This window comes from Leguminivora glycinivorella, chromosome 12, assembly GCF_023078275.1.
Source record: "Leguminivora glycinivorella isolate SPB_JAAS2020 chromosome 12, LegGlyc_1.1, whole genome shotgun sequence".
Taxonomy (NCBI): Eukaryota; Metazoa; Arthropoda; class Insecta; order Lepidoptera; family Tortricidae; genus Leguminivora; species Leguminivora glycinivorella.
This window is the reverse complement of record NC_062982.1, coordinates 9020299-9046508: the sequence shown is the minus strand read 5'-3', so window position 1 is coordinate 9046508 and position 26210 is coordinate 9020299. Positions and strand designations below refer to the sequence as shown.

Genomic DNA, 26210 nt, shown 5'->3' with positions numbered 1-26210 from the left:
TTATTTCATTTTGGAGTAATACTCGATACGCAGTTTATTTTGACAGGACGTAATCGCTGCATGCGTGAAACGGAGCGTTCAAGACAATAATGTTGCCAGACAAACAAAAATGTTTTCTACTATAACCATAATACACAACTTCAGAAAAGCTAAAGTTGTCAAGTTTTTGAAGTTTATCAATGGAAAATATGTAGGTTGAAATGCTAACATTGTTGCAAGCTTTTATTTATTATTAAAATTTACACAGGATTTTTACCCAGTTTACGTACGGAATGACCAGATGAGTGTGAATGAAAAAAAAAACGGAAGTGTAAATGATCACTAGACAAATAAAATTCATAGCTCTGTCTCAACTGCATGTGGCAATCTGTATGGAAATCGGATAAAAAATGTATGTAAAACAAATGCCACGAAAATGTATAATTATATTGTTGACATAGACGACACAAGAGAAAAGCTCTTGTAGTTTGACTTGACAGATTATGAATAAAAAGTTACTAAACTTCAGGATACTTGTTAAAATGGCAACATTTATGTTTCAGGGGTCTCATAACTCGTGCGTGACTTTCCACCACTATTTTTTTTGTTTTGTTTAACTTAAACTGAAATTTTAAAATGTATACTGTCTCAAAAGGACCCAGCAAAATTGTAGCTAAAACAAGAAGAGGTAATAATATCCATATATCTTAACCGTGCATCCCCTTTGCGGCATTGCGGTATTCTCTTGACATACAGCGATTCATTTTGAATATTTTGATTTCAGGTCTTTCGCAGAACTTGGAGAGACTAGATAGCCGCAAAGACAATAATAGGAAGTCTTCAGAATCTGATAATGGAGAAATTATGAGGTGCGTGAAAGCGTTTTTTTAGCAGTGTATCATAGTGTTACCAAATGTTTCATCAGTGTTTTTACATAACCTAATTGGAAACGCCGTGTTTATACTAGTTTTTGTAAGAAAGCCAGTGTTAGGATCACTGAAAAGTCTTTGGAAATACTCTTATAAGTTTCTAATAAGACAAATTGGTCTTATAATTGTCTGACAATGTTTGTTTGCATTGATTTCAGTATGCCCAAACCAGTATTTCATTCCAACGGAAAAAAGACGATACACCAAAGAATACAGCACCACGTGATAACACCACAGCATGAGGAGCTCATCAGGTTTATTAGTGAAAGTGAGTCTTATTAAAGTTCATATTAAAATATAAAACGAGAAAACAATTTCAGAGCTCATGTCAGTTATGAAATTGTGTAAGAATATCCTATTTACTCAAACCATTTAATTAATAAATCCTTAGTATTCATAATTAAATCATAATTAACAATTTCTTAATGATATGGCATTGAGACAGAAGAAATTAACATATCACTACATAGTATAAAACAAAGTCACTTTTTCTGTCCCTATGTCCCTATGTCCCTATGTATGCTTAAATCTTTAAAACTACGCAACGGATTTTGATGCGGTTTTTTTTAATAGATAGAGTGATTGTAGAGGAAGGTTTACATGTAGGTATAGTACCCGTGCGAAGCCGGGGCGGGTCGCTAGTTCATAATAATGAATTGCATACTTAGTTTGCCCCACTGCATACATTATTATATATGATTAAAATCTTCCAATCACTGCAAAGCCTTGTCCTGAAAACTAAAAATAAACATAAGTACTCAAAAGATAAAACAGGACTCTATTACTAAGACTCCACTGTCCGTCCATCTGTCACCACGCTGTATCTCATAAACTAGATTATAGAAACTGTTGCCACTGAAACAAGAAATAATACAAACAGAATAAAATAAATATTTCTGTGAAGCTTCCATAAAACAGATACGTTTATACTGCCTGTTTTTAGGTAATGGTACGGAACCATTTCATGTGAGTCCAACTCGCATTTGGCGAGTTTTTATTTATCGTATCTTGTATTTTTCAGCGTGGACACAATCCGCCTATGGTGATAGTGAGCCATCAACACCTACAACCTCAATTGGTAATATTTTTTTTATTTGTTTAATATGTTTGTACCTATTATGCAACAATTTGATTGATTTTTCATCAAATAAATCTGCACGATCTCAATCTGACATAGTTATTAAAATTTCACAATTAAAAATAGATCTGTAACATTTTGTTATGTGATAACCTTAGATAAATAATTTACCTATTCATAACTGCAAGTCATTGAGAGACATCCGCAATTCAAAAGGAATTTATGCTATTTTATATTTGCATTATGTAACAGACTATTACAAAGAACGGCAATATCGCAATATCAAAATTGAGAAAAACAATCCTTATTTATTATTATTTATTTATTTAATTATTACAATCAAAGGTAACAATAGTATAAATATGCAGTATACTTTTTTAGCCGTCTTTTGAAGGTATTTTTGTTTGGTTCCTGTGTTTTGTCACTTGGTAATGAGTTCAGTAAGTAGGGTATACAAATAAGCAATTTCAGTGTGACAAGATGAAGGACTTATACTGCTACTTGTCAAAGTTGTAATAATCACACACTCCAAAAAATGGTTAACACAGTCACTACCAAACAAAAAATGGCTTACTATGACATAATTTATAACCGCACCCTTGTATGGCGAGAACCTGCCCAGCGGGTTCTCCGGCATCTGAGCAAAGTTTACGAGTGCCCACCAGGCGGGTTCTTGGTTGTAGAAGTGTTAAAAAGAAAATAATTTCAAACATTTCAGCCTCTGGCAGCTCATCGCCCGTTCCCCCCTCCAGCCTATACTACCAGGACGACCCCAGCCCCGTCCTGCAGGACTTCAAGCCGTTCGACCTGGAAACGTGGTGGGGCAAGCGACTGTTCCAGAACATCACCAACTCGCTCTGAACCGTGGAACGTAGTATGTTAGCGTAAGTCACAATCATGTACAGTTTACTAAATTTTTCTACCGATAATGTTAGAAGCTACGATGAGAGATCTATTTAGATGTAAAGTCGTTTTGTTGAAGCTTGAAGCTGAAATAGTGAAAAATCACTAGGTATCATATCATTTAAATACTACATTTTTCTTATTCAATCCAGCCATTTTTTGTGGAGAAAGAATATTAATCCGGTGGTACCCTAATTACAAAACAATTATTTATTTAATCTTTATTAGACAAAACAAATACATTGAACAAAAGCGAACTCAATGCCATGAGACATTCGGGCCTAACAATGTTAAAATATTTTGCGGTGATTTAATACTGGGTGAACTCTTCAATTTGTAATGGACATTTGAATATAAACTAGATTTTCTCATCAATTATTTTGTGCACAAATACAAATTGTTACATTGCTAGTAACTTCATATATATTTAATGTATGGTTGAAGCTACTGTTTGTAAAAAAAGTACAAATTGAACCATAAAATATTAATAGGAAAATCATGCCACATTGTATGTATCATTACCATACATCGGGGTTTTGGGAGCGGGAATGATTTACACTAGCCCAAAAAGGGTGAAAACGATGAACAACAGACATTACTATAACATTTCTAGGTACATTTGGAGCCAGATACATAGTTTAATCTATATTTCAGTAATTCAAGATACTATAAACAGAGTTATAAATACACAAATTCATTCCCGCTCCCAAAACCCCAATGTATGATCATTACCATTAGGATCACAAACTTTGGTAAATTTCGTCGTATTTTACCCGTTACTTTTATTTGTCAAGACTTTATAAGAACCACAGTATAAGGACGACTCAGTAGTTACTCTCTCTGGCATCTGCGACGCGAAAGGTACCTACTGCGTTAGAAAGCACGTGGTTGAACAAAATTACCATAAATGTTACTGGACTTCGTCCAAAGTAAGATGTTATCTAATACTGTCAACTATAAGTACATATTTGTACCTATGACAATACCACATCATATAAGTCAGAAAACACAAAAAGTATTAATTTACATATTAAATTTATCCATGTTAATCCAAAATCGCTTGCATGTGTTGCGTACGTACACGATGCGCGTGTGTGCACACAGCGGCGTACGTTTCTTAGAAGAGTTATCACTGGTTTATATTGTACTTCAATACAATGTTAAATTTAGTAACCTATACTTGATTGTGGATCTCATCTCGTTATCGTAAGTGAATTTTCCAGAAGCTCAAATCGTTTGCGACTAGCATTGTTTTACGAACCAATATTTTGTAAGATTGTTGTATTGTGTATTGTTCTTAATGCCTGAGATTTTATTAAAACTTGAGCTAGTTTTGCAAGACAAAGTGCAGAATGTCATCAATAATATCAAATTTCTATGAAAATTAAATTTTAATAATGACTATCCCACACTTTGTTATGTTAAAGTTGGTGTAAAGATAGACAGACTATGCTAAGTTTGCACGTGCAATTTTAAGTATGGTGCTGCCATACTTTATCATTGCCAAATTGCTGTAAACTTACTACAGACAATTTTTTATACAAAAGATTAGTTTCCAACTTTTCCAAGACAAGACACACATAAAAAAATGTGTCCAACCAAGTAAAAAACAAAATTGGTGACGCAGCAACCATGTCCGTTTACATGAAAATGGTTCGCTTTTCAAGCTTTTGACCCATTTACGACGGAATTCATCTCATTCTGTATACCTACATGAAGTATAGGTATGATTGATAGTTTTGCAGTCACGGTATCTATGTTTCTTACCCACGGGGAAACTGGTTTATTGCAAAACAAAGTCATACCTATTTATCATTACCAAAGTTTTAATTGCAGTTTAAACTGCTAGCCTCGTGGCCATTTAAATATAAAGCAATTTTACAACATGCATGTTTCCAATATATTGAACAGTGATATGATTATTAAAAAGACAAACTTTCCTACATAATTATTAATAATGATATAATAAGTGCCTCCAGACAGCAATATTTCGAATAGATTGCTCTTGATTCAAAGTGGATTGACCTTTTCTTGTTATAATTTGTTACATTTTGTCATAGGTATGTCTCTTGGGTCACTTTTTAAACATTTTATGTATATCATAATTTAACACAGCTTTCTAGTTGTCTACTATGTATGTGAATATAATTATTTTGATTATTTTAAAGAAACTTACTTTTGTCCCCTGGCTAACGAGATAACAAGAAATAGTTGAACCAATTTTTATCACACTTCAGCTTTTTTTATTAAGATTCGTCGTAGAGTGTAGGTATATATTTTTTATTTATATATGTATTTTCTATCTCCTAATCCCAAATAGTTGTTTCTATTCTTCCTTTTATCTCCTAGGTACGTTAAAATTATTTTTGTTCAGAATAGATAATTTATCAGATGGATTTTAATTTACATATATTTACTATTGTTATAGTATCAGTATTCATGTTATGTACGATGTTAGCTGTTATACAATACACCAAAGATAAATCGTAATTCATATTGTTACTGTTTGTCAAAGATGAGTTCTGGAAGGCAAGCATGGTGGTGCGATAAATGATAAATATCAGGCCGTCCCTATGGAACTTACTAATAGTGCGATAGGGACGGCCTGATATTTTATCATTTATCGCGCCACCATACTTGCCTGCCTGATATTGATTGCTTGCGTACGAAGTACGTTCCTTTGATTTTTTTTTTGTATCGTCAATATCGTCATCGTGGCTCGAATGTAATATACACCGTGGGCCTGAATAACCCGAAAGATTTTAAAAGTGTATTCCTGATCACATTTAGAGACATAATGTCATATAAACTTTTCTGGATATCGCCTAGTTTCAAAGTTATTACACCAACCAATTGATAAAGAAAAATATTTTCTTATGTTACTCAGTACAAAAGGCCTAATTAACGGCGTTGATGCTATTATGGAGATCAGTCTCACTATCCTCATTGATAGATGTCAAAAAGTGAGTCTCTGAGAGTGAAACTTTAATACCAAATTTATCTATAAAACGATGCCATATATATGCTTTTAATTTTGTTTTAAGGCTACGTAACTTAGTAAATGCAATCTAAAATGTTAACTCGTTTCAACTATTATTACCTAGTCCCTACATGGCGCCAGGTCAACAATTTTTATTTTAAACTATGGATAATAAACATGTCTTCCAGAACGTGCAACTTAATAATGAAATGTTATAGGTAATTGCTAAGATGTGTGATGTGTCTTAAACAAACGGTTTTAAATTGTTTATTGTAATTCAAACGAATTATTTTTATGGAGCATCATTTGTTAGCGGATCAACTTTTGTCATGTATCTCCCGGGTCACTAAATCACGGTGTTATATAAATTGAAACATGATTTTAGTTATACACGATGTGACATGAGGGAACCGAAAGATTACTACGCATTTCGGAGGGCAAAATAAAGATAAAACGTTTAATATGACGTCTAGTAAATTTCGCCAAAAAAAAATTTTTGTTTAGTTTTTTTGGATGTATTTTCACATAAAAAGCGAATGTTATTCGTAAAACTGGCACTTAAAATAAAAATTTACATTAAAAAAAAACTTTTTTGTAATGAGTTACTAGTCCTCACGTTACACCGTGTATAACCGTATAATGGCCCTTATACTAAGGTTATTAATTATCATACAACAGTTATTTTAACAAACTGTGGTAATAATAATTATGTGCCCTGCACGGGAAGCATGGTCGCGCGATAGACGATAAAATAGCAGGCCGTCCCTATCGCACTATTTGTAAGTGCGATAGGGACGGCCTGATATTTTATCGTCTATCGCGCGACCATGCTTCCCGTGCTGGTCGATAGGACGAAATAACATCAATAATTGTTGGTCCATAATGTAATGTTAAATACATTCATACTTGCTTTTTTATCAGATTTTTTTTTGGACTCGCCACTATTATTTTAGGGTAAAATTTGCAACAATCTGAATTACCTATTATTATTTATTTTACCTAAGTTTTTAAATATTTGGGTGCAATTTGAAAATATTTAACTAATATTTTGACATGAAGTTACATTGACTATTTTTCAAGTTTTGCATGATTCTTAAGCCAGTATGAATATGAACTGCTCCAAAAGTATTTCTATGTGGTTCCTTATGAGAATAGGAAATTATTGAGATGTGTATACTTATGTAATCTGATTGTTGTCCTTTCTATGGTCGGTATCAAAGATTTGTTTACATTTTGTAACTTGTGACTACATTACAAGGTTTAACAAAATCATACAGTTTACTAAAGTCGCCGTCAACAGAATTTGCGAACAACCTTATATTCAAAATGCCTTTAATTTCCATTCTAACTAATCAAATACTGGCTTAAAAATGTGTTATTGAGTCAATTCATATCACACCATGATTCTAGACCATTAAAACAATAAAAGAGTGGTGCAATATGGAAATTTCAACCATTCAGTTTGTTTACATTGTTCGCAATTTCTATTGACGGCGACTTTATATAATGTACTCTGGGGAGAAAATATGCATATGTATACGGAACAAGCTTTTTTTCACAAATTCGGGTTTTCCCATAAGAAGTTACAGTTGTTCAATGCAATCTATATCCATTCCCCTGAGTGATATTAGAGCATAACAGACGGCCTTGTCTCATTTTCATATTATTTATTTTAATATCCTATTGGGTATGCCAGTCGAAATTTTCACTTGATAAAAATATCATTCTCATTTGTAAATACAATATCTGAATCATGTTTTATAAATTATCTGTAAAATAATGTAAATAAGCGAAACATGTTCTGTGAAGTATTATAATTGGATTGTGGAATTTTCAGGAGGTCGTTCCTATTAACCATAGAGGAATGTAAGGGGAGAGTTGTAACTCTATATGTCAGTAAATGCGGGTTATTTGTATAGGTATAGTTAAGTGACATCTAGCGACAATCACGCGTCAAATAGCGTGAATTATCAGTACCACTACTCGATACTAGGTGGCAACTGTGTCTGCCAAAAATTTAATATTAGAACAGTTTACAACTTATATTACAAGCAGAAGGAATTAAAAACAGAATACTGATTAATACTATTGTAATATTAGCTAAAAATTGGTGAGCATTAAATTTTCGTTCGTCGCGACATCTATTGACAAGTAGCAGTACTGATAATTTACGCTAGTTGACGCGTGATTGTCGCTAGATGTCACTTAACTATGCCTATACAAATAACCCGCATTTACTGATGTATGGAGTTTCAACTCTACCCTTACTGATTCCTCTATGTACCTTTAATATTTAATTTTCTTGGTAGTATTTAATTACATGTCATACATATAAAGTGCCATATATGCTATGGATATACCATTGCTTATTGGATGGATGAAGTGCCGATACTCTTCTTTACATTAATTGTATGAAGAGATAGTTTACATATAGATAGATGCTGGCTGTACGCGGTATACTGCTAACTGTAATTCATGATTCGTGGCAGCTATTTTAAATTTTTAATATGCCTAACATGTTCGAGAACACGACGTCTTTCTATTGTGTATGTGTATAGGTGAAGAACTTAAGAAAGTCACCTGTTGTATGTGTGAGTGACGTGTTCGAATAGGCGTTTGTTTTGTTTGTGTTACTAATTTTAAATATGTGTTCTCTATTCGAACACGTCACACACATACAACAGGTGACTTTTTTTAAGTTTTTCACCTATAAGCAGTAGCAATTTTGTAAGACGATGACGTTTTCAATATTTTTGTATTCATTTTCTGCCGAAAAATTTTCTTGTTTAAGCTGGAACTGAAAAACCCAATTTTTCTAATACCCAATGGTTAGGTATCTAATTATTACAGTACCTATAAGGCCCACTTGCACCAACCACTTAACTCAGGGCAAAGACAATCGAGTATTATAGAGAGTTATTGTCAAAGTAAAATGTGTAATCACAGTGCATAGACTGCCATCTCTCGACACAAGCTTAAAACTTTTGAACCTCAGTTTTGACAATTTGGCCCATATTGTTAGCTTGATATGTGTTAAAATGTCAAAAATTAATGTTAGCGCCATCTAGCTGAGCGTTCCCCAAAGGTGTAACGCCATCTAGGCCACCGTACCTCTTTCTCTAGGGCTTTGAAGTACGTTTTTTTCTTAGACTATCCGTCTATACGGAGTTACATATGTCTTTGCTCAGGGTTAGTTGGCTGTCATCTGTCCCTCGGGTTAACCCTCCATTTTCGCTGGTGCAAGTGGCCCTAAGTGTAGTATATTAAGAAAAGCTTTTCCTTGTATTTTTCCTTAAACATTCGTATTTGTCATGCTAGTTCAGACACCGTCAGTACGTCATGTACTGAGACTGGCTGAAATAGCATGACACGTTCGTACGTTTCTGTAAAAAAAAAGAAGGAAAATCTTTTCGCACTACATCTGTAAAATGTTATATATTTTTTTCCTTGTAAGTTAAATGTCCTTGTTGCCAATAAATAATTTTGACATTATTAACCAATCACAATTTATACTTTGTCGGCCGAATAAATGTTATTTTCGTAATATTGTGTTTCGTATAGAAATTGCTGTCCAAAGATTTTTTGAGCCAATGATAGTTATCGATATGGTAACACACTGTAGGTTGTAGCCAAATTTTTGTTTCTACGTGATATTTTTGAACCGTAGTTGCAGGAGATAGAATATTTTTAGACTGATTTAGTTATAAAAAGTTATGCTTTTTGTTGTAGTTGAATAAATTGTTTTAAATTGAATTTTGTTTTCATTTGACAAACCTCTGGATAAGTGGCTTAAGTAAAGCCTGACCAGGCAGGCAATCATGGTCGCGTTATAAATGATATAACATATGATTACCTGCCAGATATATAATAATATGACTATTGTCAGGAGGGCGCTGTTATTCTGATGAATGGAGTGACAGTTCAGTATAGTACGAAGAAAACAGTTCTTATGAATTTCCGCAACATGGCGCGTACTCATATGTGAGTGTGCACGGGAAAACGGGTTCACTATTATCTGGCAGAAACTTACGCATATATTTGATTCGTATAATAGTTCTTGGCAGAAGTCAAGTTTGGCAGAAACACCTTACGCAGAATATGCTTTGGCACAAATCATTTCGCAGATTTTTGTAATACCGAATCGTCTGTTGTCATAACGTTGATGAGCATAATAGTCTTCTAGTCGAACAATACTTTTGCAGATAATATTTGTGCATAATATTTAGGCGGCATAAAGTTGTAATTTGCTATTCGATAGCGAGTTGGATGTGTTGGGGATGCAAGATACCTAACACTCCTCCTCGCTTCGCTCGTCGTCGTACCTAACGGTGACTCTGAGGCAGTTTTTCTTTTCCGATAGCGAGTAATAATTCTGCTAATGTAATATTATGCTATAAGATTATTATGGTACATACAATTATGCTAAACCAAAGTCGACCAAAGTAATGTTCTGTAAAACAATATTCTGCCAAATGTATCATATGCGTGGTAGTAATAATGCCAACTAAGTTTTCTGCAAAAATACCGACCGAAAGTGTTTCTGCGAAACATGTTATGCGAAGTGTGTTTCGGACTAAAATTCTTCTGCCAGATGAGGGTAACCCGGGAAAACGTCCCACTTTGTCGATTGCTATAAAGCCGCTTTGTCAGTTTATGAATCATATAAAAATACAAGTAAATCTTGCCTTAAAGGTAACCGACAAAGTGAGACGTTTTACTAAACACATTCACATATATTTCTGGTCAGGCTTTAGTTGAGACCATAATTATGCAGCAGAGTATTTATAAAAGTCCTTTAATAAAAATGTAATTATTATGGACCTTTTAGAATTTACTTAGATAAGTATGACCTACACAGCCTTCTTGCTTTAGTATTTCAAAACTTGGCACAAGTGACATGCAAGTGACAAGTCCTCTTGACATATTTGTACAACAACAATCTTATGAATTTTCTACGTAAAGTATACTTGGTTTCTGAAAATGCAAGATTATCAAATAAAGAACAATCTAATCAATGCTGAAAGTATTAAAAACATGACAATCAATAACTATCCTGTAAGTTGTAGTCATTCTTAATACCTATAGCCTATACTTACTTTTAACTTTTATTTTTGAGAAAGCTTTAATAGGGCTCTTGTATTGACGAAACAGTCAAAATGTAAGGGATTATCTTCTGCTCTAACCGATCTTCTGTCAGTGAAGTATACGTAGGCACACCTCGGACATTGACGATTAAATATTTGAAAGAGGCGCGTTCCTAGCACACATTCTAAGCTCGTGTACGTGAACGCGTACCATGCTTGCATGAGTGAAATATGACAGATTGATTGTTCGCATTTTTGACAGGCGGTAACTGAGAGGGGGTGGGCAGCGCTTTTAGAGAGGAGCGGGAGTGGCCATACTGTACGATAGTACTCTTTATTATACTGTGACGTAGGTATGTAAGTAGGTACAGTCGAGTTCATAATGTGTACATTTTTTCACCTTATTGCAACGAGTTAAGGTGAAGAAGTGTACACATATTTATGAACTCGACTGTACAACGCCAGAGTTAAGAACACAGGTAAAAAATCCTTGCAGGTCTACAGGGTGTTTAATGGATATTTTGATCACAACCTCGAAATATAAAGTGTAGGTAGAGTCTGGCTAATGAAAGTTGAGCCCGAAAAAACGTGGAAATTTCAAAAATATTGGAGCTGGCAACACATTGATAACATGGTTTCTTTTTTATTAATTCTAATTAATTTACAGCACTTACTTTACTAATTTTTATGGTGTTATTCATTATTATTTATAGATTTCGCTGTTAACTTTTACCGAAATTCGTTAAAGTGACAGTCACACTGACAGATGACAATCGATGATATGACATCCAGAGTTGCTGTTTTAAAAAAATACTGGGTTCAACTTTCATTAGCCAGACTCTACCTATCAGTAAAAATAATTATATATTTATGTTTACAGCAAGATATCTTCCGTCAAAAGAATTTCATGAACGGCCTTCAAAATGCTCGGAACTTGTTAAAAGATCTACAAGACAGCCTCGAAGAAACAAAAAAGTACGAGAATGAATTGATGCGGTGTAGGAGCACGCACTTCCACGACCATAGGGACCATAGAGTCAACGAGTGGTTGAGCGACCAGGGGGAAAGTGACAAGAAATGGGAAATATCAGGTTTATATAATTCGATTTAATTTTGCACAGCACCATTACTTACCTACCTTACATTTCGATAAAATTTGATACCTCATCAATTTATGTAATAATTTTTAAGAAAAAAAAACCGCCTTCCTTTGGGGTTCTGGTGATAAATCAGCAATTCCCGAATAGTTTGTACATTTGGATCACGTCTCCGATTTTGATAAAAATTGGTAGGCTGATAGAGTCGATGATGCTGAGCAAGATCCACTAGGTTTCCCAAAATGTCCTATGTAGTTTGTATGAAACCTTCCTTTTTTGTTACCAGATTTCTATACATTTTCAGTAACAAAAAAGGAAAGTTTCATACAATCAACCTAGGACATTTTGGGAAACCTAGTGGATCTTGCTCAGTATCATGGACTCTATCAGCCTACCAATTTTTATCAAAATCGGAGACGTGATCCAAATGTACAAACTTAACGGGAATTGCTGAAATACTTTCAAATGTTGGATTATGTTATCAATTCGTCTGTATATTTTTTAATGTTTGTTATTCGATATCTCCGTCATTTCTGAACCAATTTTGAAATCTGGATGATTCTGAAGTACCTACTTACAGATGAGAATGATTATCAGAACGGAACTCTAACCAGGGGCGGCTCACTCTTCATCAGCAGTTCCACTGCACCAAATGTCACTGTTCTGGACGTAAGTGCAGGCTGTTCTTAAAAAATACCAAAGTCACTATAAGTGTGCCGTTCAGATTTGAGGAGTTCCGTTCTGACCATCATCAGCAATTCCACTGCACCAAATATCACTGTTCTGGACGTAAGTGCATGCTGTTCTTATAAAAATACCAGTCACTATAAGTGTGCCGTTCAGATTTGAGGAGTTCCATTCTGACCATCATCAGGAGTTCCACTGCACCAAATGTCACTGTTCCGTACGTAAATGCACGCTGTTCCTTTAAAAACACAAAAATCACCATATGTATGCCTTTCAGATTTGAGGAGTTCCCTCGATTTCTCCAGGATCCCATCATCAGAACTTGGTTCTGAGAAAAATGGGACCAATCTGTATGCATATACATTCAATCAAAAAAAAAATTTTCAAAATCGGTCTAGTAACGACGGAGATATCGAGGAACAAACATTAAAAAAAAAAATAAAAAAAAAACATACAGACGACTTGATAACCCCTTCCTTTGAGATTTGGAAGGCGGTTAATAAAAATAAAATTAAAATTATTATTGTGAGTCTACCATTTTAGGCTCGGAAACACACGACTACGGGGCCATAGAATCGTGGTCGACCATGAGCATAGTCTGTCTACAATATCAGTAAGTTCACTTCATACAACATGATCTGATTATTTATAATAAACAAGCTGTCTGAGTAATCCTTGTGCGGGGCGGGACGTGCGGCGTGCATGTCCTACAACTGAAGCTCCCAGAAGTGTCTCTGCGTAGCCGAATGCACAAACGCCGGACTACATTTCTGCGGTGTTTAGGTGGCGTTTCGCGTCGCAGAAATGCCATTCGGCTACGGGACCTGAGTCGACGCTGCATAGGTACACACGTCTCGTGTCATAGGTAGGTACGCTCGTCCGCCCCGCCGAACCGAACGTGTCTTTTCCAGAGCCCCGAACTTAACTGTTCTGGTTGACAAAAGCCAGGGTCCATAGACAAAGTGCCCAATCGATCAAGCTCCATAGTACGACAGAGCTGCGTCTCATACGCCGTCGCTAGCGCTCCTGCCTCTTTTCGAATTCCTTGGCCCAGTTCACAGATATTAGAGTGCCGAAATCATGCGATCGAAATTAAAAATTGCCCCCTTCTACAGATACCTACTTACGCAATCAAGTCGCCCTCTTTTATTTAAATTCTCCAGATACGAAGAACTATCAAAGCGCTACAAGGCCCTGCTCTCCGAGTACTCCTCCTGCTGCGAGACAGCGAACGCTAAGAACACGGAGGTAGCGCGTCTGCAGGCGCTTGCGAGCTCCACTCACGCGCAGCTCATGGACGCGCACACGATGCTGTTGGCTGTCGGGGAGAAATACATGGCGCTAAGGGAGCGGAAACTAGCCATGGTAAGGAACCTTTTCAGCAGTAACGTCTCTGTCACTCTGCGATGCGAGTAATTGCAATCTGTATAGATATCTCTCGCTTTAACATGCTGATGCGATTATTATAGAAGCGCAAAAAAGCTGCTGTATCAAAACTAGTCCTACTGCGTTGTTTGAAATGAAATGAAATGAAATGAAATGATTTATTGTCAGACCACAGGTAAAAAATATAAAAGATGTCAAAAATAATAATAATCGTATCTTTTCCGCAGTCTACCATTTCTGGTGTACAATATTTTGGGGCATGCAAAGCATGCAATAAAAACTATTTACAATATTTACACAGTCACAAAAAGCTAAGCAAACAATATGAAAAATAGGTACCTACTTCAGAATATGTCAAAGTTATTGTTATTATTATGTCAAATCGTAAATGTGCAATAATTACTTAAATATTTATTTATAATTGTCCATTATTATTTAAAAAGTCAAGTGGGGAATAGAACATTTTATCCAAAAGCCATTCGTGAAGCACTTTCTTAAATTTTGTATTGTCATGGTCCTTAAATACGTCTGGAATATTATTATAAATTTTGATTGACATGGAGAAAATGCTATTTTTGTAAAAACTTGACTTGGTTTGATGCGTATTTACCAATTTGTACACATTTCTCAAATTACGATGGAATCTATCATTCCTTTGATATAGGTTAAGGTTCTTTTTTACAAACATAGCCACTTCTTTAATGTACAAACAAGGCATCGGCAAAATCTTAAATTTGGTAAAAAGAGGCCTACAGGAATCTCTCTGGGATGCACCACAGAGCGCTCTTATACAACGTTTCTGCATCTTAAAAACTTTTAGCCAGTCCGTAGAATTTCCCCAGAATATTATACCGTATGTGAGGGTAGACTGAACATAACCAAAATACGACATTAGCCCCGCTTTTTCCTATGCATTATTTATCAATCTACGTATCGGGAACACAAACTTGGATAATTTCGTGCATAATTCGTCAATGTGAAATTGCCAATTACAATTGCTGTCGAGTATAAGACCCAAAAACTTTGTTGTCTCTGACTCCGTGATTGAGTCTGCTTTATGCGATATGTTGATTACCAATCCTGGTCTACGACTTGTATGAAATTGGACAAAGTGAGTTTTAGTTAGATTAATGCTTAATGAATTGTCGGTCATCCAAGTAATAATGTCATCGAGAGTATTATTAACTTCTCGTTCATATTCTTTTGTTGTGCCTGTACACCTTATCAAAGCACTACTATCGTCTGCAAATAATACTACTTGATTGTTCGTCTGTTGTGGGAGATCGTTTATATAAAACAGGAATAAGAGGGGGCCAAGAATACTTCCCTGAGGCACGCCTCTTGGATTAGGTCTGTACGAAGATCTTCTAGTCTCAATAGTATTACTTTTGGAACAATAATAATTAATTTCAGTACATTGGAATCTGTTTGAGAGATAACTTTTAATCCATTCGAGAGCTAGCCCCCGAATACCGTAATGATCTAGTTTATTAAGCAAATTTTCGTGATTAACACAGTCGAATGCTTTAGACATATCGGTGAATACAGATGATATATGGATTCGTTTATCTATGCATTCATGAATAGTTTTCAGCAGTTGATATATAGCAAGATTTGTAGATCTATTCCTTCGAAAACCACACTGTTCGTTTCTTAATAGGTTGTATTTCTCAGAGTACTCAATTATTCTATTATACATAAGTTTTTCAATCACTTTAGATAAAATTGGGATCAAAGTTATAGGCCTATAGTTACCTAATCTGGTTTTTTCTCCTTGTTTGAAAAGTGGCTTAATAATAGACTTCTTTAATCTTTCCGGAAATAAACCAGTTTGAAAGGACAGATTTACTATATGCGCCAATGGATTAGATATTAGAAATGCAGTATCTTTTATTGTTTGTGTACTTATATCGTCACAACCTACCGCTGCAGTATTGTTAAGTGATTTTATTGCTCTGAAAACTTCTTGAGGACTAACAGGATAGAGATAAATAGTTTAAGATAGAGAGTTTTGCAAGTATGAATAAATTAAGTAGTTAAGTACGAAGAATTTAAGCCCTATATATGATATCGCTACTGTGATAGTTTCTAAGGTCAAGAACACTGAAGCCATACTGATGTGAGTGATCTGCAAGTTCCGGAAACTTAAAAAAAAAGTTTCTTGTAAATTCCATAAAAGTTTCAAAACAAATATATGAAATGGAAAGTTTCAATCTCCATACAAAAATGAGGAAAGTTTCAGAATTATTACTTTGTTTATAAGGTAAACGTCCCAATGGATGACACTGACCCAATGTATGACTATTTCACAGTTTATTTAAAAAAATAAGAAAACGGTTAACGGTATAAACAAGATACAGGACTTAATCGATCGTCAGCGTTATCTATGAATTTTGTTTTGAATTTGTGAATGATAAGTTTAGTAATTTTTATTCTGTGGGGTAGTTTTTGCAAGGAGGTGCATCTAGCTGGTTGTGTGTCGTAATTTTTACTAAATCTGTTAAGAAACTGCATTCGAAAAGTGGAAATAAAAACCAGGATTTTGAAGTTACTGGTAAAACATCATTATAAACTGTTTGATGATACATTAAACAATTGATTTAGTATATTGAAAGTAGCTTATTTTCCTTACTTTAGTATTTTGAAGACATGTCATTAACTGGAACAAATTTTTAGATTTTACTAGTGTATGACACCCGCGTCATTCATTGGCACAAAATGTAATTTCACAAGTTTTTATTTTGACAATAAATTAAGGAAGTAAAACATACGTATAATATAGCCTGTAAAAATAAATGTTCCATCTATCACGTGAGTAGTGTCTGACATGGGTGTCATACACTGTTTTACTATGGATATACAGTGAATGACAGGTACGTATTTACATGTCATTCATTAGGTCTAAAGTATAGTGTCATTTTTTTTTCCATAGTCATATATTGGGACATACGAGTTTTCGCGTGTTATCCATTGGTACAATTTCAGGTCTCAAGGGAAACTGAAATTATAAAGAAATGTTATTACTATTATACAATGTAATGTTTCACTGACATAAAGGAAGGATTGGTTCATAAATCTGCATACACCAGTAGTCTGTATGGGTGACATAATAAGTAGTTTTCATAGAAAATGTCTCAAATCCCTCCTAATAGTGTCATTCATTGGGACGTTTACCTTAATTTCGCAATTTTGGGAAGTTTCCGTCGGCACATCAATAGGCCTTCCGAACAATTCCAATACTCTTGCTGTGAGACAGCGAACGCTAAGAACGCGGAGGTAGCGCGTCTGCGCCTGCTCGAGAGCTCCACTCACGCGCAGCTCATGGACACCATGCTGTTAGCTGTCGGGGAGACATACATGGCGCTGAGGGAACGACTAGCCATGGTGACGTACAGTGAGTTGCAAAATTGCATGGACAGCGGTGAGCGTCAGCCATACGTGTGAATGAAAAGTCCCATCGCTGTGTCTCGCTCCAATGTATGGCCGCCGCTCACCGCTGTCGCGTTTAGACCAATGTCGTGGCTGAGCCGTCAGTGTTCTCGGACTAAATAACGCTACGGAGAATAGGTAGGTACTACCAACGAAGAGTAAACCAGTAGCTCTTTGAATTGTCTCGCCCTCGTGATATTTGAATGTTATTGAGTTTTTCAAACATAACTTGTGGAGTCCAAGAGTTCTGAACTATAAAACTCCCGTGAGACTCATACATATTTAAAAATGTTCTAAGCGGGTTACTCACGTATTAAGTCGATATAGCGTTCGACATGTTTCGATCCAATTTCGAGGACCTTTCTCAAGAAAGAAAGAGAAAGGTCCTCGAAATTGGATCGAAACATGTCGAACGCTATATCGACTTAATACGTGAGTAACCCGTGAAAGGTTTCTTGAGAAAGGTCCTCGAAATTGGATCGAAACATGTCGAACGCTATATCGACTTAATACGTGAGTAACCCGCTTAAATATTTTTAAATATGTCTAGGAGTTCTACTGACACTTCACCTCTTTCTTTACCAGAAACACGCATACGCCAAGAAAGTTCACCAACTGAAGAGGGTTGTGAAAGAGTTGATAGCATCCGCAGACAAAGCAAGGCGGGAACTCGACTCAAGTCTCAAGAAAGCTATGAAGACAGAACGGCATGGTGCAGCTGCTATGCTGCTTGTTGAGGTAATTATTTTGAATTAGGTACAATACCACAGTATAATAAAGAGTATTATCATACAGTATGGCCACTCCCGCTCCCCGCTGAAAGTGCCGCCCACCCCCTCTCGGTTAGGTACTTCACAGTTACCGTCTGTCAAAAACGCGAACAGTTGACCTGTCATATGTCACTCATACAATCATAGTACGCGTTCACCTACACGAGCTTAGACTGTGTGCTAGGAACGCGCCTCTTTCATATATTTAATCGCCAGTGTCCGAGGTGTGACAATACACAGTGAAATAAAAAGGACCAGCCATACTTTGAATAGTGACTTTGGAGGTCATAATGAACAACTTTTATTATGGGGCTAATGCTAAGATCGCGAAAAAAATTGAGCTGTCCCATAGAAATGAGCGCCATCACATCAGTGGGAAATGTATGAAACAGCTATTTTTTTTTTCGCGATTTCAGCATTGGTATGCAAAGTTGGTCCTTTTGCTTTGACCCTAGTAAAAAGAGTAACGAAACCCCTGCAGGCCCTTTATAGGTAAAATGTCCTGGAGGCCGATTCTATTTTTCAATTTTGTTATAGTTATGAACAGGTTTTGAGACGACCCGACCATCCTCTTTAAGATTGGTGCGCGTCTTACGCACAGTTTACTTTCAATTCAGATGCACCAATCAACGTGAGCTTTCAAATTAAATTTAAACTAATGATTATTTAATTTGTATCATTCGGATTTTGTATTTCAGATACAAAAATGCAACAATCTATGCTTAGAAAATCTTCGCTTGAAGGCTCAAGCTCAAGAACTGATCCCACGAAAGGAGACTTTTTATTAGAATTTTATTTAGTAGGCACTTATTATTTATAAATTATAATATAAATATTACTAAGAATTAAACAAGGTAAGTTTTCATAATTTAAATATATTTTTATTTACAAAATTAACTACCTAGAAGTAATTTAAGGATCGGTCGGACGCGGGGGCTTCAACCGTTTTGAACGAATTTAATGCGATTTTTAGTGGATTTATGAGAATCAAAATCAGTATCAGTATAATCAACACTTACAGAGCAATTCGGAACAAAACAAAATATTAATTCACAATTACGGGCTTTACAATTAGCCGCTTTTTTTAACGCCCGACGTTCCGAGGAGTCTTCTTCGAGACCACGGGTACAACGCCGTCTTCGAAACATCGGAAATAATTAAAAAATAATATTATTCCATCCCATAATAAAGTATAAACTGAATTACAGTCGCTCTTTCAGAACCTTCTACGTCTGAGTCCAGAACTGTATAAGTACATTAAATTATTAAATTTTCAAACCAACTAGGTACCTACTACTATTCGAGGTAGATGCACGGCCACAGCTGACTGTCTCCATCCTGAAACAAAGCGTAGTATCAGCAGTGCAGTTTGTTCGACACGCACGGCCCACTGGCCTAAATACAATGGTTCTGGTTACTAGATAGTTGAGAAATATATTCGTTTCGAAGGAAATGCAGAGATACTGAGATACGTTTAAAACAAATTTAACATTTTATCGTTTTGAAAATCATTTTGAAAATAAATCAATTTATTAATCATTGCTACATTCGGCGTCTACACATCCAACCTTACCCTACCTACCTACCTACTCTTCCCTCTATCGAATCGTTTGGTGCATCTTCTGAATTCTTCCACCATGCTGTCGAACATGGCTATTATTAAATACCTGATCGTTTGATAGTAGTATCAGAAAACACTTTGTACTGAGTACACCCCTCCTCTATCCCTCTATCGCATTGTCTTATGCATCCTCCCTTCGACCATGCCATCTAGGATGATGGCCAGCTGGTCGATGCTAGAGACCAAGACTGTGTCACTTCTATACCTTGTAACATGTATGTATAGTATAGGTAATACAAGAAATCGTACCTTGTACTGAGTAGCCACTGCAAAGCCGAAACCCTTCCTCTCTCTCTCTCCCTCTATCGTATCGTCTGATGCATCCTCTGAATCTCCTCAACCATGCCATCAAGGATGATAGCCAGCTGGTCGCTGTTAGACACCAGAGCCGTATCGGCCACGGCGCCGAACCTCAGAACGCCGTCGTAGCAGAGCGCAGTTACTCCTAGACCTGTTAAATATTTGTCTATTGTTTTCAACGTTCCTATGGCCAATAGTTCACTATCATAGTTTATCATAGAAATATGATCATAGGCAACATGCTTTTGCTTCGCGTTGGCGTAAAAGGGAGGCATACAGACCTATAAGAGTCTGCCATGGTTCTAGAATTTCTAGATCGTATAAACTTTCCCTTCAACTTGGAGCACCGACTTCATAGGCTGGTCTAAAGAGAACGTTTGCAAATCAAGCGTGGCCAATTTTCCTAAATAAATAACGGGCCAGGTTACTAGTTTTCGCGAGGCAGAATGACACGTTCGCTAAGCATGGTACAGAAGACAAGATGGGATGGAAATAAGACATAGACAAAGACAATAACTGCTAATAGAACATACATAAAAGCTCACAGCCAAGATTAGAGAGAACCATAAATCCACAAAGTCAATTAAGAATTTCGAAGTGGTTCAAGTCAATTAAGTTGACAACCGGTCTGGCGCCGGTCTGGTGCCTGCTACGCCGCGGTCCCGGGTTCGAATCTCGGTAAGGGCATTTATTTGTGTGATGAGCACAGATATTTGTTCCTGAGTCATGGATGTTTTCTATGTATATAAGTATTTATATATTATTTATATCGTTGTCTGAGTACCCACAACACAAGCCTTTTTGAGCTTACCGTGGGCCTCAGTCAATCTGTGTAAGAATGTCCTATAATATAAAAAAAAAAGTTGGTGAGGAAGGATGTTGTAAAATGACATGTCGGTAAATAATCCAGAACTGTACTGCAAAATGTTATGTTGATAAGCGGTCAAAACCTTACCAGTATTCCCTTTCAATGGTACAAAGAACACCAGTTTCTTGAGCGTATTGCCTCCGCAAATTTTTAGGCGTTCGGGACCAGGCAGGTTGCTGAATACCATGGTCGCTTGGCTGCTGTAGAATACGGGCAGCAGGATTTGTTTGGGTAGGACGCTGTTGAAGATCTTGAGAAGATAGTAGTTAGTCTGGAAGAAACGTATGACTCTTAAGTTTTAGTTACTTATAAATAATGAATTTATCTAGCCTGGAAATTTATCTTTTTCGGACATTCCAAAATATGGATTTACTATAGAACCACTGTCGTACGTATTTTGTTTGTCGTCCATATGTAAATTATTCAGTGCAGTATAATGAATATCAACCACCTTATTATTATTTATTTATTTATTTAAACTTTATTGTACAAATTATCAATAAAAAAAGTACAAAATGGCGGACTCAACGCCTTAAGCCATAGGCTTATATCTATGTTAAAAATAAAATCATACTAGACAGAGTTTCCGTTCAAGGTATTGTGATTTTCTCTTTTAAATAACACTTACCAGGGGGTCAGCACTCCTGCGCAGCTCATCACAACGTTCTTGAACTTCTTCCCTTTGGCACGACTTCACCGGTAAATCCAGTATAGTCACGCTAAAATCGTTTTCCAGAACCAGACCATTGTCAACTGTTGCAGGCGGAGGAAATCTAACTGGCAACACAACTGCTACGTCCTTAGGAATATGGGTCATCGTCTGTTAGAATTGCAAAAATATTAAGAATTTAAGAGACCAAACAAAAATTTCACTACAACTTACCTACGAGCACAAGTTACCTTTGAAAAGTATTTGTGCAAGCCACTTGATAAAGCGGTCGCTAAAACATCTGTGAATTTCATATCGTCTACATTGTCCTTAATTTCTTTTACCATCGTCAACAAATTTTCATCAGATTCTGTCCACTTGAATATTTTTTCACCAAACAATACTGGTCCATGTAGGGAATTATCATCTGGTTCCCGAATAATCCCATCCACAAAGCAGATTGGCATTTCCAACAATTTCTCCATCATATATATTAAACTCTTTGGAGAATCCTGGATCCTAGTATTAAACTTTTCAGCATTCGCAAACATATTAACCGTGCATTCGTTTTTATCATCAGCTAAGGTTTTGCATAGAAACTCAATCAAAGCAACACCGTCCCCGACTGAATGGTGGATTCTGAACACAATACCGTATTCACCTCTTTCTTGGCCATATTTACTGACCCTTTGCTTGGTCACCAATATTTTAAATAACGCCTCATCATTGTATGGCAGTGATTGATTCGATAATTCAGTCATTAAGATTTCCAAGTCTTCGGCAGTAAGCGTGTCAGATTGTTTTGGTAAATCTACCATTTCAACATATTGATTTATATCAATACTGCTATAACGTCTCCAGTAGTAGAATCCATATTCTTCTCTTCTTCTGAAGAATAATTTATCTGTGGCTTTATTGGGGAAAATATTCAGTAGCTTGTGTTTGATGTTTAGAACGAGAGCAGTAGGTGAATCAGACTCTATGACTCCCAGTACACATATGACACTCTTCGTTGTATCGTCTTCTAAACTCCAGAAAACGTCGAAGCTGTCTAAGAAACCAACGAAATATTTGTCCTTGTTCTTGATTATCACAGCACACGCAAGTTTGTACACTAATGCTAAGAGCAGAAATACAATTATTAATGGTAGCAATAACGCTAATAAAAGAGTGATAGCTCTGGGCAGAGTTTTTGAATTTACTTTTCCAATAACTTTATCATTCTTCCTCGAAGGTGCAGAGAAAATTGCACGAAACTGAAAAATAAATAGAAATTATGTCACTAGGTACTTATATAATAGCTTAGCACTGCTATGTGATCTCTTAAATAAATCTTAAAATTGTTTGTACCTTTTGATTGAATATAAAGTTAGCTACTGTGACCAACAGCATACCAACAATGGCACCAACTCCAACTGTCTCAACTTGCATATGTTCACTGGGAATATTACTTATAGAATCATTCGTCAAAAGCTGTGTCCTGTTTAAATTTAACTGTTCATTCAGTGAGCACTTTAACAGATAGCTGATTTCCTCCATGTTGTACATACACTTTAGAAACTATAATGAGTTATCAAGGAAATGAATGTCGCCTGCGATTCTTCAAGACATCGCAGACTACTGAAAGAGCACTATTGATTCGCAAACATGTAAACTATGGGAAGCCATACTTGCAAAGATATTAGTACTCACCGTGTTGATTTAATTATGCGAATTATATACAAGTAATATTGTGCAATATGATGTACTATTTCGTAATTGTTACATTACATACGTTAAGAGCGTTATAACATTTCGGCGTCGGGCGAAATTAGGTATTTTACCCGCCGCGCGAGCCCAATATGCCGACCCTTTCTAGCACGTCTTATCACTCGCTCGCACTACAATAATAGACAAAACAATTTTGATCCTTCCTATGGAATTTTGATAACAACCACAATCTACTATCTCGATACAAACTTTTATTTTTTAAACATTATTTTGTACGAAAATACTGGAATATAGCGCAAAATAATATTAATTATGTTAAAATTTATTTAAATATTTAAAGTAATAATTATAAACTGTGATCATATTTAAGTAGATCCCATTCCAAATATTTGCTTTTGTTATATGATAAGTATTAGAGTAAAGTATATATTAATATGATGATAAGTCAAATACAATTCTAATTACTTCAAGGTGGTACTCAGGGTCTGATGATGGAGTCAGATGGTGGTCACCTGTACCAATGAACCATGTAACTAAACCACTTCGTGTTTAGGCTCGTTGGGTTCATCTCAACAAGACCTTTGACAAGAGGTGGTACTCAGGGTCTGATGATCGAGACAGATGGTGGTCACCAGTACAAATGAACCATATGACTGAACCACTTCGTGTTTAGACTCAATGGGGTCGTCTCAATAAGACCTTTGACAAGAGGTGGTACTCAGGGTCTGATGATGGAGCCAGATGGTGGTCACCAGTACCGATGAACCATGGAACTAAACCACTTCGTGTGTAGGCTCATTGGAATCGTCTCAACAAGACCTTTGACAAGAGGTGGTACTCAGGGTCTGATGATGGAGACAGATGGTGGTCACCAGTACCAATGAACCATATGAATAAACCGATTCGTGTTTAGGCTCATTGGGTTTGTCTCAACAAGACCTTTGACAAGAGGTGGTACTCAGGGTCTGGTGATGGAGAGAGATGGTGGTCACCAAAAAATCAACTCGCATATTATGTGAATAACATAAAAAACACGAAGTGGTTCAGTTACATGGGTTCATTGGTACCGGTGACAACCATCTGGCTCCATCATCAGACCCTCAGTACCACCTCTTGTCAAAGGTTTTGTTGAGAAGAAGTAAGAACCCAATGAGCCTGATTACTAAATGGTTTAGTTACATGGATCACTGGTACTAGTGACCACCATCTGGCTCCATCATCAGACCCTGAGTACCACCTCTTGTCAAAGGTCTTATTGAGACGATTCCAATGAGCTTAAACACGATGTGGTTTAGTCATATGGTTCATTGGTACTGGTGACCACCATCTGAGTCCATCATCAGACCCTGAGTACCACCTCTTGTGGAAGGTCTTGTTGAGACGATTCCAATGAGCCTACATACGAAGGGGTTTAGTTCCATGGTTCATTGGTACTGGTGACCACCATCTGGCCATCATCAGACCCTGAGTACCACCTCTTGTCAAAGGTCTTATTGAGATGACCCCATTGAGCCTAAACACGAAGTGGTTTAGTCATATGGTACATTGGTACTGGTGATCACCATCTGGCTCCATCATCAGACCCTGAGTACCACCTCTTGTTAAAGGTCTTATTGAGATGAACCCAAGAGCCTAAACACGAAGTGATTTAGTTCCATGGTTCATTGGTACTGGTGACCACCATCTGGCCCCATCATCAGACCCTGAGTAACACCTCTTGTTAAAGGTCTTATTGAGGTGAACCCAATGAGCCTAAACACGAAGTGGTTTAGTCATATGGTTCATTGGTACTGGTGACCACCATCTGTCTCCATCGTCAGACCCTGAGTACCACCTCTTGTCAAAGGTCTTGTTGAGACGAGTCCAACGAGCCTACACACGAAGTGGCTCAGTTCCATGGTTCATTGGTACTGGTGACCACCATCTGGCCTCATCATCAGACCCTGAGTACCACCTCTTGTCAAAGGTCTTATTGAGGTGAACCCAATGAGCCTAAACACGAAGTGGTTAGTCATATGGTTTATTGGTACTGGTGACCACCATCTGGCTCCATCATCAAACCCTGAGTACCACCTCTTGTCAAAGGTCTTGTTGAGACGATTCCAATGAGCCTAAACACGAAGTGGTTTAGTCATACGGTTCATTGGTACTGGTGACCACCATCTGGCTCCATTTTCAGACCCTGAGTACCAGCTCTTGTCAAAGGTCTTATTGAGACGATCCCATTGAGCCTAAACACGAAGTGGTTTAGTCATATGGTTCATTGGTACTGGTGATCACCATCTGGCTCCATCATCAAACCCTGAGTACCACCTCTTGTCAAAGGTCTTGTTGAGACGAACTCAACGAGCCTTAACACGATGTGGTTTACTTACATGGTTCACTGGTACTGGTGACCACCTTCTGGCTCCATCATCAGATCCCGAGTACCATCTTGATGTGTCTTATCATCTTGACCGTATTGTAATTTTGACATAAATATTTATCATCATAACGTTGTAATACTTTAACATTCAAACATAACAAAATATTACAAAAGCAAATATTTACGGATCTAGGATCAAATTCGTTGGTCGCTGTTTACACACACAATGCGAGGATAGCCCGTGTATAAACAAGGCGTCCGACCCACACAACGATAAATATTCTCGTCGTTCGCAATCAAAATTCGGAGAGCGGAGCGACATACGTCTTACCTTCACGAGCTCCGACGCGGTACTGAAATCGCGAGCGTCCGTCA

At 36.6% G+C, this 26210-nt stretch overlaps 3 protein-coding genes across 5 annotated transcripts; 2 read left to right on the top strand and 1 right to left on the bottom strand.

Moving 5' to 3' along the window:
- The first annotated feature begins 521 nt into the window (after positions 1 to 521).
- On the top strand, positions 522 to 12039 carry LOC125231873 (MAPK regulated corepressor interacting protein 2). Of its 2 annotated transcripts, XM_048137463.1 has the most exons (6): positions 522 to 667; positions 764 to 848; positions 1067 to 1176; positions 1930 to 1986; positions 2705 to 2870; positions 11834 to 12039. In XM_048137463.1, the coding sequence occupies exons 1-5, from the start codon at positions 616 to 618 to the stop codon at positions 2845 to 2847; spliced, it is 447 nt and encodes a 148-aa protein (XP_047993420.1). In that variant the 5' UTR covers positions 522 to 615; the 3' UTR covers positions 2848 to 2870; positions 11834 to 12039. The 2 variants fall into 2 exon arrangements, with proteins under 2 accessions (XP_047993420.1, XP_047993419.1); XM_048137462.1 differs by lacking the exon at positions 11834 to 12039 and having other exon boundaries at positions 2705 to 6594.
- Positions 12040 to 13289: 1250 nt separating this feature from the next.
- On the top strand, positions 13290 to 19181 carry LOC125232254. 2 transcript variants are annotated; one of them, XM_048137910.1, is made up of 4 exons: positions 13290 to 13350; positions 13901 to 14102; positions 18138 to 18290; positions 19021 to 19181. In XM_048137910.1, exons 1-4 carry the CDS (start codon positions 13325 to 13327, stop codon positions 19108 to 19110), a joined length of 471 nt encoding a protein of 156 aa, XP_047993867.1. In that variant the 5' UTR covers positions 13290 to 13324; the 3' UTR covers positions 19111 to 19181. The 2 variants fall into 2 exon arrangements, with proteins under 2 accessions (XP_047993867.1, XP_047993866.1); XM_048137909.1 differs by lacking the exon at positions 13290 to 13350 and having other exon boundaries at positions 13709 to 14102.
- Positions 19182 to 19187: 6 nt separating this feature from the next.
- LOC125232251 lies at positions 19188 to 23556 on the bottom strand. Its single transcript, XM_048137898.1, has 6 exons — positions 23111 to 23556; positions 22012 to 23016; positions 21740 to 21931; positions 21199 to 21382; positions 20193 to 20394; positions 19188 to 19660 (listed from the first exon to the last, which is right to left on the bottom strand). The coding sequence occupies exons 1-5, from the start codon at positions 23306 to 23308 to the stop codon at positions 20246 to 20248; spliced, it is 1728 nt and encodes a 575-aa protein (XP_047993855.1). The 5' UTR covers positions 23309 to 23556; the 3' UTR covers positions 19188 to 19660; positions 20193 to 20245.
- Between the last annotated feature and the right edge of the window lie 2654 nt (positions 23557 to 26210).

Bases quoted from the DNA above. Each gene is read 5' to 3' on its own strand.
- LOC125231873 (XM_048137463.1), top strand. From the start codon at position 616: ATGTATACTGTCTCAAAAGGACCCAGCAAAATTGTAGCTAAAACAAGA. The intron at 668-763 runs GTAATAATATCC...TTTTGATTTCAG, and splicing joins TGTAGCTAAAACAAGAAGAG to GTCTTTCGCAGAACTTGGAG. The intron at 1,177-1,929 runs GTGAGTCTTATT...TGTATTTTTCAG, and splicing joins CATCAGGTTTATTAGTGAAA to CGTGGACACAATCCGCCTAT.
- LOC125232254 (XM_048137909.1), top strand. From the start codon at position 13,818: ATGCGATCGAAATTAAAAATTGCCCCCTTCTACAGATACCTACTTACG. The intron at 14,103-18,137 runs GTAAGGAACCTT...TTTCTTTACCAG, and splicing joins GGGAGCGGAAACTAGCCATG to AAACACGCATACGCCAAGAA. The intron at 18,291-19,020 runs GTAATTATTTTG...TTTGTATTTCAG, and splicing joins CTGCTATGCTGCTTGTTGAG to ATACAAAAATGCAACAATCT.
- LOC125232251 (XM_048137898.1), bottom strand. From the start codon at position 23,308: ATGTACAACATGGAGGAAATCAGCTATCTGTTAAAGTGCTCACTGAAT. The intron at 21,932-22,011 runs GTAACTTGTGCT...CAATTCTAACAG, and splicing joins TGCACAAATACTTTTCAAAG to ACGATGACCCATATTCCTAA. The intron at 21,383-21,739 runs GTAAGTGTTATT...CGTTTCTTCCAG, and splicing joins GCAGGAGTGCTGACCCCCTG to ACTAACTACTATCTTCTCAA.